Genomic DNA, 15,705 nt, shown 5'->3' on the forward strand with positions numbered 1-15,705 from the left:
GGTGAATTCTATACCCAGGAGGATTTGACTTGTTCACTTAGGGTGTACTCACTTTTGTTGCTAGCTGTTTTGACAATAATTGGCTGTATGTTGAGTTGTTTTTCAGAGGACATAACATCTGTAGTGCTATACAAGATGCACATTGTAAACTTGATAAAGATCTGATCTTTTGCGTACACACTGGTGTGGATAAATCGGTTCAGCGTCGTAATGCGAATGTAAACAGAGAGAATCCGGATCCGCTGGGAATCCAGTCCGAGTTTACATCACACCCTTGTTATTAGTGCGGCTCTGGCTGACTCCACTGGCATTTCCTGTGTTCTCTGTGTACCAGCTGTGTGCGGCGGCAGCTGGATGCTTTCTTCCTGAACCGCTACATAGCTGCCGAACTTCAGCGCCTTCAGAACCGGGTTGTCCTTCTGTTTCCACGGAAAGCACAGCGGATCTGCTTGGGGTTTTGGTGGTTTTTTTTGGACACAACCTGAGCGCTTTGGGTCGGGTTTATTCAGCTCAAATCGAGTCATGAAGGGCGTCTGTGCTGTCGGGTGTCCACTTTTTCCTGGAGGACATCCATGATTTTAACCAATTCCTCTTTAAACCGGCCGGTGTTTACTCGGGACTAGTGTTCTCCTTCTCCAGACTGTTTCTCACTTCCATCCGAGATCGCGGCTCTTTTACAGGATACTGACGTTCAGATTGAATGGTGTGAGATACCCTGCTATTTTAGTCGTTACAAATACAAAAAGAAATAAAACCCGAACTAAATAATTAATTAGGTTTCCATCTAACGTCATTTACGATCACTCAACTGAAGTGTGCTCTCGCCGTGATGTGGGATGATGATGATGATGGAGGGGTTTGGAGCTCATGTTAGCTAGTTTGCTAACCCGCTAGCTCTGTTGCCGTTTACGAGGGGGCGAAGTTGCAAAATCAACCGATCGTTATCATCATCAACATCTTCATCATCGCCGACAAGGAGAAGGTAAGCATATTCATATTCAAGATTCATCTAATATCTGGTGATCTTGTCGAAACTGAGATGTGGCGAATTTCAGGCAACAGTTGTGCCATTATAGTGACATTTTTATAGCCCCCTGGTCTCAGGTTGATGCTGCTCACGTTTGAAGTCGGAAATAAAATTAATTTGTCAGTTATCTGCTGTTCAGAAGGTGGTGTTTACTTCGTTTTCTGATCAGTAACATCAGGACTGGTCATGATTTGGGTGAAGGTTGCTGCTGCAGCCACGTTGCTGTCTGTCTGTCTGTCTGTCTGTGTGTGTGTCTGCCTGGGATCAAAAATATCTCTATTCTGCAACTAGAATGATAATAAAACACGTCTAAAGTGATCCTTTCTGGCCTTTCTCTCAAATCAGGATAGGTACTTATTATTTCATGATTATATTCCCAGCCCACTCCTGCAATCCAGTGGGTTACGCCTCAGTTTCATTCTTCCATTTGGTGTGCAAAAGAGAACAGGGCTGAATTTTTACTGCACACGAAACCCTGCATATAAAGAACACGAAAAACTGTATATAGTAAACAGCTCAATTACATTAAACCTGTCAATATATCCTGTGCTGCCTGTGTGTGTGCGAGCTCTTTACCTCCTGATGGTGTCATACCCTGATGAGCGCATGTCAAAGTCATTCAGTCGTTACCAGTCCAGTCATTTCTAGATCTCTAGATCTTTAGGGGAAATCTGGCGCAAAAGGTCATATTTTAATTTCTCACACCAATTTTTCTCACCTTTTTTTTCTTCATTCTTATCCTTATGATTACTGATACCCCTTTTCTGGGCATCTGAGTGTGGAATATGGCTCAAGTAGGAATGTACAGGTCTCTCTGGTTTATTTATTTATTTATTTATTTTGACGTTTTTTTTTCATTCACGTGTCAGGGTTGGCTTGTGTGTTTGTTGTGAAAGCAATCCGAAATATTGAGCTGACTGCATAAATGTTCTTGTGTCTGTGCTTTATTAAGCAATGAAGCAATACACTAATGCACCTGGCTACATGCAATACATCTTCAAGAAGCAGCAGTGCAGTAGATCATCCTGGTTGTGCTGGTGGCTCGTTATGTGTGTTAGAGGACTACAGGGAAGTTTATTTTTTAGAGCAATTGTTGTTCAAATTAATCAACACCTACTGAAAGGGATTTCCTTTTCCAAATGAAATACCTTAGGATCTTTTACTCACTGGTAGCGTCCTGCACTTTTTAGAATAAGGAAAGGGGTTGTGTACGTGTGTGTGTGTGTGTGTGTGTGTGTGTGTGTGTGTTTATGTACACTGTATATAGAGTGTATGTACATGTACACTTTGGTGGGAAGTACATAAGGATGTTTGGCATTTACTTAAGAATCATGGTCTGTTTTAAGGTCGGTTTCTTTTCTTCTGAAGTAAGGTGTGTCCGTTTAGACGTTTTTCACATCGCCTTCACCAAGGCCTCAGATTCAGTTCCAAATATGGTGTCCAACCAACATCACCTGAGTGAAGCGCAAGGATTGGATGATACAGTAACCAAACAAGATTCTGTTTCCAAAATATGCAAAACGTGATTTAACAAGTTTTTGGGCTGTGATCAAGTGCAATATTTGTGACCTGTTGTCAGCTTCAGTCCAGCAGTTGCCAGCAGTGCCAGTTCTCAATATCAGATCACTGGTTTCAAAAAAGAAAAAGACCGGTTTGTTGGTTAAAATGGATTTTCTGAGTGATTTTTAGCAGGTCACTTTCTTTACTCAGTTGTAACTCTGCACTTAGAACGACTCGTCCATCAGTCATTGGGAAAGCTGGTTCTAAGAACTGTATTTGACATTTGTTTCAATAAACTAGTTGTAACTGATGTATATTTAGATCCATAATGAGCAAGTCAGAGGTCATAGTGTTGAAAAAACACCTTTATAATGACATGAGTAAGAAACCATTAGAGGAACCATATGTACTGTAAAAGGGAACTTGTGCTCTTTTGGTTTACATCCGATAGTAAAGCATTACAGTGTAATTGTATAATGTTAAAGTAAAGCAGTATTTAGTGGGTTGAAACCGTGCTCTTTATATAAATAAAATTCTTGGCATGAGCACAGGACTGCATTTATGATTACAGTCATAGCTCTTAAAAAAGAAAGTTAAGCACTTGATATCTCCATTCCACTATAACTTAGATGAAGTAGTACCTTCTCACCCTTAAACAACAATATCTCTAAGCTTCCTCAGAAATGGTAAAGCCTGATTGTAGGTTTATAGTAAGACATTAGCATGTAGCATTTGATTCTGTCATCTCTTTTCTAAATATTATCATTCTTTGTTTGTGGTCATTTTCAGTTGTACCAGCTTAGATCATTCACCAAGTAAGTGAACGTAAAAGTTTAGGTTCCTGCAGGCGTATCTACCACTGATACTCTTAATTCCTCTTTATCTATATTCCGTATGCATCGTCACAGCATTTACATTTCACTACACCATGCTGGAAACAATTTCACAGTTACTTTATCACAGAGGTGTTCATCTGGATGTGAGTAAAAAATATCACAATGCTTTACTCTTATATCTTTTCATTCCACTTATTCTGCATTAATACACATAACTAAGTGCTTCGTCATACATTATTACATCTTAACCTTTAGCTGTCAGTTAGTTTTCCAGATAACCGTAACATAGGTCTGGGTAGCACACTGGGGCTTTGTATTTATAATTTATAATCTGTAATTATAATTTGTTACGTCTGTACTGGTGGCTCAGTGACTTCTTGTATAATGTGTCAGCTTTGGTGCAGTTAATTGTCATTTATACATTATTTAGTGCATTATTTTAGTGTTTGAGCTGAGAGGTACCTACAGCATTGCCTTCCAGGTTCTCGGTATTTAGAGAAATATGTAGTGCATTGTGCTTTTTTCCCTTTGTGTAGGTTGCTTCACTGTTTTGTTGATTTTCTATGTCGTCATTAGGTTTGGATAAAAGCTGAATTAAATTATTAAGCATTGTTACGTAAGTAGAGAAGAATGCTTTAACCCATTGTGCTGCTGTGGACCTTTCTGGAATGTAAAAATCCTGAAAAATGTAAATGTCAAGATTATTTTTTTTTTTTTAAGCTCAGATTGACACCTCAGCCTCAAGCGATACTTGAGGGGGTATGAACTCGCCCCTTGGAACCAAAAGATAAATCTTTGTGGGGAAAGTGTGAGCAGCACCAGTGGCTTTCATTATTATGAGGTTTGTATTATTTTCTTGCTCTTTTTAAATTGCTATAGATTAGAGCTCGCTTTATTTCGTTCGGAAATGTTTAAAGGTGTTTCTAGATGGTGACTTTGAAAAAAGTTCTGTTTGATGGTAGAGCATAACAACAGTGTTAAAGTTTTGCGGTGTATTTTTAGGCTGATGTTTGGGGGTGAAAGCGAGAGCTGCTAAACCGCTTTAGTGGAGTGTGACAGCTGACAGGAGCTCTCTCCATCTCGGTGAGTGCTGCTGGCAGCAAATGGTGCTTCTCTCATCTCATTAAACCAATCCAGACTAGTGCGCGTTGTTAAATCGACACTCTGCTGACACTTTTTCTATGGTGTAATCCTCACTCATAGTGCCACTCTGTCTTTTCTGCATTTAAACACTAGTGCTGTAAGAGTAGAAATGCTAAGAATGTTCACACTTTCAGAATGCATGAGAAACAGTGGCTTGACAGAAGTTGTAACACACTTTATACCTGAAATAAGGATTAGGCAGCATGGTTTATGTGTTTATTGTGAGAGCATGATTAGACTACCTGTTGCCAAATTGCCGCTAATAAGCCAAATTACTATTGCAGTTATGATCTAGATATAGACAGATTAGCTTATGGAATATCTAAAGCATGTCCAGCTATTTTGTTATAGTTTAGATAAGATAAATATAGGCTGGATCACAGTGTCCTACACTCTCTCAGGTTGGTGTGGTCTTGTCATCTGTGTGGAAATAGATGAGGCAAGTAATAAAATGCCGGAGCTACCGCCTTCACTGTCACTGAGGTCGATGTGATTTCAGTCCACCACCAATTTGCTTTCCTCACCTTTTCTTACTCTCCACCTACTAAAACCTGGGAATTAAACACTTTGACAGTTTCAAACTTACACTAAGATTTAAAATAGTTGACACAGCGGATGAATACCCAGCAACTTGTTAACTGCACTAATAATACCAGTGTGTGTGCTATAACTCTTGTTTAACATACTATATATAATTTTAATGGAACAATTACATTGGGGAGAAAAATAACATCATTACAGATATTTGTTCTGGACCCACTGGTGGCGCATGACTAAGAATGTCTAATGATGTTTTTATTACTTTTAAAATGGCTTCTAAAGTCTTTTATCACTGAAATACAGTCACCGCACATTCGGTAATCAGACTCGAAGTGTGAGAATGTGTGAGAAACAAAGAAAAAGCTGCATTAAAAACCCATGAAGTTAAGGATCATATTCCTGGGTTCTTGATTATTAAATTCATCTCTGCTCTGCTCATCAATACTCCAGAATAAATATTTTATAAAATACTGATGTCTGATACTGAGCTCAGCAAAATATTGTATACATCTGTATATATATCATTATAAAATTTCCTTCTGGATTTGAACTTAAAAAGAACTGCTGGCTTGGTTAAAATAAATAACCGTTTGGAATAGTCATCAGGATATTCAATTTAATAGACAAGATTAAAGTAAGTTTAGGTAGAATTTGTTTTATATGCCAAAAAATGCTTCATGTGATATGCAAGAAAATACCGTGGGAGTTTTACCACTTTAACACAGATGCAGTTTGAACTTGTTTATTTCTGAGTGGGAAGATAAAATGGGTCACTCTGTGGGAGCGGGTACAGTGTGTTTGTGTGTGTGTACCCTCATGTGTGTCTTTCTTCACATGATGTAATTATGTCCATAAGAAATTTTAGAAGATTATGTTACTGAGAAAATTTTGTATCTGCAATAATGAAGGTAAATAAGGGCCTCATTTCACCAGCGTCATGCAGCCTTTCTTTTACAGGCTACACAGTATTAAAGAATTTATTATCATGTCTAAATAAAAACATTTGTGATAGCTAGCTGAGAACATTATGTGAGATTGACAGTTTACTTAAAGTTCGTATAGGTCTTGGTGTGGGCCTGGAGCTTGGGGAAGCAGGAGAACGCCCTGCCCTAATTTCCTACTGATCTGTTTGCAGTACAGTCTCAGGACTGTGACACTGTGTGTGTGTGTGTGTGTGTGTGTGTGTGTGTGTGTGTGTGTGTGTGCGCGTGCATGTGTGTGCGTAAGCACTGCAGTGTGTGCACTATTCCACGTCACCAAGACTGAAACAAAAAGATGTCATGGACATTATGTCCCTATAAAAACTTCAATGATGACATTACAGGTTTGAAGTCTGATCGTAATATTTATGTTCAATCAGATTTATGTTAATGAGTCAGTTAAATATATGAAGCAAAGCACGCTTTAAACAGTGAATATTTCCAGTGTGGTTAAAGAGTAATGAAAGCTACATTAAGTAAATGAGTAGGGGGAAAAAAAGCCTGTTATAAACTAATGAAAAAAGCACGCATGATAGAGCTGACCTTGAAAGCTTCTCTGACATTTACGATGTTTGCGTTTCTCAGAATCAGTTCCAGTTAGTGAAGGGTTAAGGAGGGCCCTCTTTTTTCAGTTCTTTCTTTTCATTGGCAAATGAGCATATAAGAACTGTATGAAGTAGTCTACAGTCTCCTACTTCTTTTAATGTCTTATTGTACTTTACACAAAAAGCTATTTGACTGGGCAAATGTGCAGCCCAGTTCTATTTTGTGGTTGCCCAGAAACCTCATTGTCATGGTTAGAAAGTGTAACGTGAAAAGGTGAGCTAGATAACTACATTAATATTGACTAAGGGAAGTGAAAATTTCTAAGGCTCAGTCCAGGAAAGTGATGAATGTTGAGCCATTGTCCTTATCTTTTCCTGATAAAGTTTTAAATATATAACTTTGTGTTTGTATCTTAACAAAGAGTCAGGTTTTTTTATATTTTTGCTATGAATTGTCATTCTCTCCTTACATCTCAATTACATAGAAACGTTTGTAACCACAATGTGACTGTTTGCTGTGTTTTCACCTGTGACACCCATATTTAGGTTTTCTCCAAATGGTTGCCATGAAGTTGGAGGTGCAGAATTGTATAGGAGGTCTTTGTATTCTGTAGAATTATATTATATATATAATTATATAATTATAAGAGGCCCAAACCTTTTTCATAGCATGCTTTTCAGGGTGAATTAAGAAAAATCTATTGTAAAGCTTTTCTAGAGGAGTGAATACTTTTACCACAGTAAATTAGAGGTTGACCGAATGTTTGGCATTTTTAAGTGTTTAATTGGCATCGGCCGATCGTGCTGCAAATTAGGCCGATTAATAGACAGGCGCATCTGACGCATCAAACCATGCGTGTACATTCTGCACTTGCATGAGGAAACATAATTCTCTCATACCAGCCGGTAGCAGTTGTCTGTATTCAGCATCAAACAGGGAAACCGGAAGAGCTAGACCTGGGAAAATATAAAGCAAGTAGCGTTAACACCTGCCGCGATCATTATTAACGTATTCGTGTACCTTTTTCCAATCAAGTCTGTCAAGTTACGAAGACAAGAGCAAGAATGACAACAAGCATGTTCCTTTTTTCCTCTTGTGCTCATTATCTAAGATAAATAGCTAATTGGACTTCTCTTTCTTGCCGATTGGCTCCGCTACTGATTTGACATGCAGAATCGGCCGAAAAACCGCTGACGTGGTCCGTGAGCCGACTGACACATTAAAAAAACCATCGACATTCCCCGAAGGCCGACTGTCAGCTTGGTATGTCCCGGGCTCTGAGTTCTTATCATTCGTTTTTAATCTAGCCTTATATAATTTATTGGTCAAATATGATGATGCTTTTGGAGGGAGAATGTGAAAAACATTTGGAGAGAGAATGAGAATAACATTTGGAGAGAGAACGCAAGTAACATTTTATCAGTAAAAAAAAAAAAAAAAAGCCTTTACCCAGCTGTAGTTCAGGCCACAGGTATGCACAGGTACCAAAACCTGGTAACAAGTGCACTGATTGTAGAGGCTTGTGTTGGTCAATAAATATTTAATTTAAGCAATTTTCTGTATCATTATCAGGAATTGTCAATTAACTGTTAACTGTGTTGAAAAACCCATAGCGGTCGACCTCAAGTAAATATTAATACACATGGTTTTGGAATGGGATGTACAATATTCTCATGCTTTTGGCTTTGTAGAGTATTTCATGGTTTTACACAGGAATTGCATGTTTCCATATACCAGTGTTTCCACCTTCTAGTAAAATCCAAGATTCATATAAGTGCATTATCTGCAGCCCTGTGCTGGTTCATTCAGCTTGGCCGTAGTCTGTTACCGAACATCAATGTGGAATCCCTTTGAGAAAAGGATTCGTAAACCGGTAATTGGTCCCATTGGACCTGTGAAAGTACAAACACTGTGTATTACAGTAAGAGACTAGAGAGAATTTGAGTCCCTGCTATTATTCAGTTATAGCTAACACATTAGATAATGTAAGTGTGACAGTCTTCCCCCTTGGTTGCGTTCTGTCAAAAGTAAAAAAAATCTTGTCTGTTTCAGGGGATTTTTAGTCACTTAACTGTTTCCTTTGATAGGTTAGTCAGTTTGTTGAATTTATTGCCTTTGTCAGCCTGACTTTTTCCTGTATATGATTTCGTCGCATATTCCCAGGGGTTCAAATTCCAGGCACATGGATAAATACAACAGATGTAACATAGTTATTTATAGTTCTCATCAGCAGAACTGCTGAGTGATTGTGGCCCCAGGACATTGATTAACCGCAGTGTCCTTAGCCCAAGCACTTGCTGCTGATTTGGTACATGAAGATATAAAACTATCACCTCTAGAAAGCACAGAAAGCTGCCTAATGGTCTTTCACTTGAAATTAGGTGCAGTAATCAAGAATCCCTCAGTGTCTAATAGCTGTTTAGCAGAGCCTGTTCTCGAGGCTGCTCGTTAGTAGAAAGGGTCCTCTAATGGTCACACACACACACACACACACACACACACACACACACACATGCAGAATCAAACACATACAAATAGCAGTCTACTTTTAGCTAATCCAGTGGACACATGCACGGGGATGAGACCATTGAAACCCGTGTGGAAAAAGGTACCAGTTCTCCGGGGCCTTCCCAGGTTTTATTGACCTTGGAAACGAGCGCACACTGTGTAAACAAACCGTTCTAACCCTCTCTAGAGGAACGCCTCTCTACTGTTGACAGGGAGGTGTGTGTGTGTGTGTGTGTGTGTGTGTGTGTGTGTGTGTGTGTGTGTGTGTGTGTGTGTGTGTGATAAAGTATAAAATAACTTCCCACGCCTAGACATGGAGATCAGGAGGGTCAAATTTACTTTACAGGATAGAACTCAATTCAGCATCCAGCAAATTTCACCAAAATGCAATACACATTTCTGCCTGATTTAGGTACACCATCACTCTTAATTTAGATAATCCCCATAGTCACCGTGTGAAGTTCTCACCTACTTTCTCACCTCAGATGCTATGTTTTTATATATTTAACATCCATCAGATTTTTGCCCAACATTCAGCTTATCCGTGCAGTAAAAAAACCAAAACGAATGATCCTTCTTTTTGTTTGAAAACTAGCTGGGCCAAGTATTACTAGATTTCCTGTGAGCCTTTAAACCTTTTCATCCTTATACTCTTTGAACAAAGCTTCTTTCTAATGGAGTTTATTGTACTGAGGATCAGTGTCAGAATCTCCATATCTTGAATTACAGGACTCTGGGTCACGGTGTCATTTACATGGTTGTTTATTTTATTCACTTACACTAAACTTTCGATGTGGATTGGTCTGAAAGAATTGATTAATTTCCTATAACAGCAGCCATGACGGCATTGCTGTCCAGTGCTGCACGTTACAGTGCTGTTCCATTATTGTTTCTATAGAAGGAGCACAGTTACAGAGATGTAAGCATATTGATAAACAGTTTACAAAACACGTTAACTCGAACAAAAGATATTTCAATTATGTGCAGACTACATTTAATTTTTTGTGGGGAGGGAGGGTTTGTCCTATTAACTAATGGGAAAAAAGAATCTATGTGAGTGCTAGACTGTTTTGCTATTCAAGCATAAGTGATAACTGGAAGTAACTTCTCTTCAGATGCCGAATAGCTGTGGTATAAAAGAATAAAACACTCTATTATTGGAAACTTTATGATGGTAAAAGTAACTTTAATTGCTTTGTGCCATTCTGATATTTGATATTTTCCTGTGACATTGTGCTTGTTTTATTTTGTATATATATTTGGATTTCAGACAAGCATGAGTTTTTATTAGCACCAATTGATCTACAGCATCTCCTGTCAGTGTTCTTAGTTGGTCGGCTGTTATTGGTCGACGTCTAGCACTGTTCCTATCGTTAAAAAAGACTTGGGTTTTTTTTTTTCTTCTATGAGCAGATATTGGTAACTGCCAGACTATGATGAGCTCTTCAGCATTACAAAACTGGTTTTGACTTGAAAATCCACAAACCCACCTTTCACACACTTATAAATTGTGTGTGTGTATATAAACATTTTTAAGAATCAGGTCTTGCTGCTGTAGATTCTGTTTTTTTTATGCATTTCCAAAAAAACATCAGCTTTTTCTTCTTGTGGAGAAGTTCCAGTCTGCCAAACCTGAGGGAATGTGTTTCATGTCCAAGAAATGCTTTGCATAAAAAAAGAAATGTGCTAGCCCTGACCCTCTGTCATTGTTTGCTGTTAGCAGACAGGTAGTGGACAGGAACTGGAAAAAGGAACATTGACAGAAAACAATGTTGTCATTGTTGTTCATATTTATTTATTTTAATTACTATTAAAATCAATTAATTTCTTATATAGGACAAGCTCAACTCTGTGCCATTATTTATGGGAATCACGTTCACCTGACTCCTTATTTAGGTAAGCTGTGCTCAATTGTTGTCATGATTCTTTTAAAAGACTCAGACGGAGACCAGTCTCATTGTTAAGCTTGCTGAATGGGAGAGGTGCCATTCTGCCAATAGACTAAATAAAAGGAACAGGCCAACAGATGCAGGTTTCCTTCCATCCACGTCATTGCATTTAGTTGGCTGTTCTTTCCCCCATTTAGGCTTTATTTCGACTGGGCATGCTGGGTTGTTTTTGGTTTTTTTTCTACTACCACATTTGCATATTTATAAGCATTTAAAGCAAACATTCAGTGAAAACCTCACTGACTTGGTATTATAAGTTGACAAGCCATATAAGGAACTGATTCTTCAAGATTTCGCTCCAACCAGGGTATGGTTTATGTACATAGCCTGGAGTTCTAAGCAGTGGCAGATGTTGCTGATAATCATTGACTATGCAAACATGATTTTACAGTTTGACTGTATGAATGACTGTTTATTGTCAACAATTAAATTTCCACTAGTGTTAATGTATTATAATTTGGCCCAGTAAGCATATGTAGCATATACTAAGATTTCCAAAAGGGATAATCATCTCACAGTGTCTGTTAATGTATCTATTCATTATTTACTGTGTTAATACACAGATAGCACTTTAACAGTTGTATTCAAAACTCCAATATATAATATCTGGTATATACTGAATTAAAAAGAAAGGAAGTGTGTCTCACAGATGTAGCAGACTGACTCATTAGTAGCAAACAATTCTGAACATGTCCAGTTAAACGTGTACCTACTCAAATATCTTTCAGAGCTGGAAAAAAAAGCACTTTCAAATTATTAATAGGTGTGAAAGTGTGTTCTTGTACGTGGTTGGTCGGGCAAACTTCCCAAGAGGAAGCAGAACTGATAGAATAGGTCAGAGTTAAAATTGGAGCAGAACCCAAAAGCCTCTTTTGCTGGTGACTGTATATAACTTTTAGCAAACCAACCTGAGCTCTGACAGTTTCCAATTTAATAATTTGTCTCAGTTTAAGACTGAAGAAATGGAAACACTCCTTTTTTTCACTTCCTTTTCTACAAGCTAACTTGGGGAAAGAATAAACGTCAATGCTTAATAATGCTCATGTCATTTACTAAAAATGACAAAAACAGTGAATAATAAGTGCAACAGTGAGAAAACGTATCATACAAAAGGATTTTGAAACGTTTCTGAAAGACGCATAGTAATTCTTAAACCCTATTAGCATGTAATGCATCTGCATTCTGAGCAGGAAGAGGCTGCTTTTCTTACATATTTATTTATTTGTTTTTAACCCCACAGAGAGGGGGTTGCCTTTCTTTAAATCCCACATGGCAACTACTGTCCAAAGCTATATTGATTATTTTCGATTCAGGGGTGGCAGGACAAAAATAGCATTATATCACTGGGAAAGGGCAGTAAAGTATAAAAATCCTAAAGCACTCTGTTTCATTTTAACCCTGTAGACCAGATTGGCTATGTTTAAATGATGGTTAAATCTGTTTTTAGCCTTTTTGGGGGCAGACTGAATTAAATTCTGCATTTTAGAATCTGATTTTTTTTAGCTCCTCTTTCTAATGTACTGTGAACAAGTAATTTTATCATAATAATCTATAGACCATTTCAACGGCCATTCATTCATGTCAGGAGGTCACGTCTTAGTTCCTTGGACGTTCCGGTTAGCTAATGCGCATATTCAAAACGTTGACGGGGAGACGACATTTACACAGTGACCTTGTGACGGTTTATTTATTCTTGCGATTAAAAATGTCAACATTATAGCACCTTGACGATATCTACTTTTGTAAAACCAACAACACATGATGAATTAACATTTTATATGAATTAGATAATAAAAAAAAAAAGACGTTAGCCAGCTTTAAATTGAATGCAGCTTCTTGTTTATTCGTGGCAACACACAGGGGTCTATCGTTGGAGACGCTCCAATCATCACCAACTGTATAAGATGGAGCTTACCGTATTTTCCGGACTATAAGTTGCTACTTTTTTCACACGGCTTAAACAATGAAGCAGCTAATTTATGGATTTTTCCTGGGTTTTTCCCGGTTTCACAAACTTCAAGCCAAAAACCTGAGCCCCATAACATTAGACCAATGAAATTGCGAAATGTGCATGAAAAAAACGCACTTCACCTGTGTTTTGAGCTGCACGGCATCGGGAGAAAAGCTTCACCGATGGTGATTTTTAAACGCACGACGATGCCAAAAACTCTCGAGAGAAATAGTTGTGAAAGGAAGGAGGAAGACAGTGAACAATGACTTTCTTGGTCGGCTACTGTTTAGATACAAGCCGTTGTAATGCGTTGAGTCAGGGTGAAGGGAGAGCTCACTAACTCCAGTTACAACAGAAATCATATAAGCACAGACAGGTTTCCAAAACTCGTGCTATTTTATTTTTCTTGGCAACAGCGTTACGGGTTAGTCAAAGAAACTTAGAAATGAGCATCAGAAAATAATAAGGACATATTCCTCGGCCTTGCACACATGCAGTAAAAATGCCGCTCTGCTCTTAAAGGAGCCACAACATATTTTACCCGTTACACCGTGTAAAAGACACTGTCTTTCGTTAAAGCCTGTGTAAAGTTCATTAGTTTTAGTGTAGACCCCTGCGGCTTACTTATGTTTAAAATAAAAATCTTTGTAAAATTTAGTGGGTGCGGCTTATATTTGGATATGCGCTTAATAGTCCGGAAATTACAGTACTTTTAAATTTACCTCCTGTCTTTCCATTATATCTCTTGTTTATTTTGCAAATTGAATATTCGTCCATTTGAAGCATTATTCAAATACACATCACTTTAGGGGGTTTTCTTACACCATGTGTTCATATGAAATATGTTATTGGAAAATAAATGATGTCTAGGAGTATTTGATGAAAAGAGCAACACTGTAATTGTATGCAAATTTGTGATGAGTTGGAACCTGAAAAGGTTACAGATTTGTCTTCTCTCATTTTAAGATCTTAACAAAAAAACTAATTATAAGATCCCTCAGGTTTAAAGATAAAGTTACAGTTTTGCTACACCTACAGGATGTCACCCCCTCCTTCAGCTGCTAAACTGGGTGCTGCTCGTGGTAGTATGGGGAAGTATGTACTGGGTTAGTAAATATAGCATTTCTATATCTACATAGATCATCAGATTATCCTTAACATTTATGACCACTATGTGTTTTTTTTACCTTCTTAGCTGTGATAATACAAACTTTCACATTGTTTGAATTTGAACTGAAGCGTATGCATCTACATGTACATACATACACTTCCGGGTAAAAAAAAAAAAAAACATGGGCCCAGCACAAATATGATATTTTTATTAGTCTCAACAAAAAATCATTCATCCCAAGTCCCAAGAATGAAGCAGCTTCTGCTCAACCTTTTGCTTATTAATTTTTGCTGCAGTGAACTGCTTTGGGGTAAGAGCTGGAGCTAGAAAAGAGGAAATTCCCTTCCATGGTTTTCTTGTCCATGTCTGGGTATATAGTTGTTTGTTTGTTTATTGGGGTGGTATTTGGTTTTCTGTCACACCTGAGATTATCAAGGACCCAAAAGCAATGGAACCAAGATTGCTTGAGCAGGGAGAGATCTATAGGTTTTGTTTGATTCTTACTAGTTTCCATTTGTGTTAAAGGCATTTCAAATCTTAAAACGCTACCAAATTTGGCACCCAGCCGTGTAGTTAACATAACTACATAAGCAGAGAATGTTCCTGAACACCTGCTCTCCTTCACAGCATCTAACCAGTGTCCTGCTTCACTCATGCACTTTCACACACATTGGGGATCTGTTTGAATTTGCATTTTGGAAAAAGGTGCCCTAGAAGGACTTTATTTGCATTAGAGTGCAGTTTAGAGGAAATAGGATATAGGTTACCTTCAAAGCAAAAATTGGTTCTAGTAGGTGTAGCCTTGCACTGCAGTCCTTGTGTCCAATCTTACATTTTTGACAGTACAATTTCAACAAAAGAAAATCTTTCATTTAGTGTTTCTATCTCCTTTCCATAGAACCTTTTTCCTATTTTGATGGAAATGAGTATATCTATTCTAGATTTTTTTGGTTGTACTCATTCATGGTAGAAATACAAGTACCTAATACACACTCAAGATTAATTTTTTTTTTTTTTTTTTTTGTCAAAGTCAACATTATGCCTGCATGATTAGTCACTTCCTGCCAAAAAATCTGTCTTGTCTTTGCTTGCTTTGGCCTGCCTGAATCATTTAAACAAAAATCCACCCTGATGACTTGCACATTAATCTTTATAATTAACATTGGATCTTCATTGAGGCCAAGATTTATTCTGTAATAGAATTACCAGTTGCCTTTTTTTTCCTTCAACATGTCAGTCTTTTTTTCCCCATTGGTTTCATACCTTTCCCACAGTGGCATTAAATAGTGGTGCTAGGGCGATTTACTGTAGTCTACCTGTATAAAGTGATGCAGCAGCGCTTTAGTCCTTTACTTTGTGCAGTTTTTCCTTCCTCTTCATCCTCACACTCTGTTCAAACAGATCAGGTTACAAAGCTTTAGGTTTCATGCTAATAACACCACCTACGGCATTGTGTTTGTTATTTAGTTGACCACTACGTTGCCGAGCCGAGTCTCCGCTATAAATCACCACAACTTCGTCATAGGCATCCAGCGTTTGCTGTCTCTGATACTTCTTCATTGAACGCCTCATTAATGACACTGAACGTTGCTAAAAATGGTAAGTGAGAAAAGA

General features: G+C 38.0%; 1 protein-coding gene across 6 annotated transcripts in view; it reads left to right on the forward strand.

The window, feature by feature from the left end:
- The first annotated feature begins 300 nt into the window (after window positions 1-300).
- osbpl5 (oxysterol binding protein-like 5) overlaps window positions 301-15,705 on the forward strand; it is a 34,512-nt gene continuing 19,107 nt past the window's right edge. The window contains exons 1-4 of one of the 6 annotated variants that reach the window (XM_046859462.1): window positions 301-982; window positions 4,084-4,204; window positions 4,366-4,446; window positions 15,559-15,690. In XM_046859462.1, coding sequence (XP_046715418.1) covers window positions 15,688-15,690 — 3 coding nt within the window. In that variant the 5' untranslated portion in view covers window positions 301-982; window positions 4,084-4,204; window positions 4,366-4,446; window positions 15,559-15,687. The remainder of the gene's footprint in view (window positions 983-4,083; window positions 4,205-4,365; window positions 4,447-15,558; window positions 15,691-15,705) is intronic. The other 5 variants (XM_046859464.1, XM_046859467.1, XM_046859465.1 and 2 more) reach the window with 5 other exon arrangements.

This window comes from Silurus meridionalis, chromosome 10 (genome assembly GCF_014805685.1).
Source record: "Silurus meridionalis isolate SWU-2019-XX chromosome 10, ASM1480568v1, whole genome shotgun sequence".
Lineage (NCBI taxonomy): Eukaryota > Metazoa > Chordata > Actinopteri > Siluriformes > Siluridae > Silurus > Silurus meridionalis.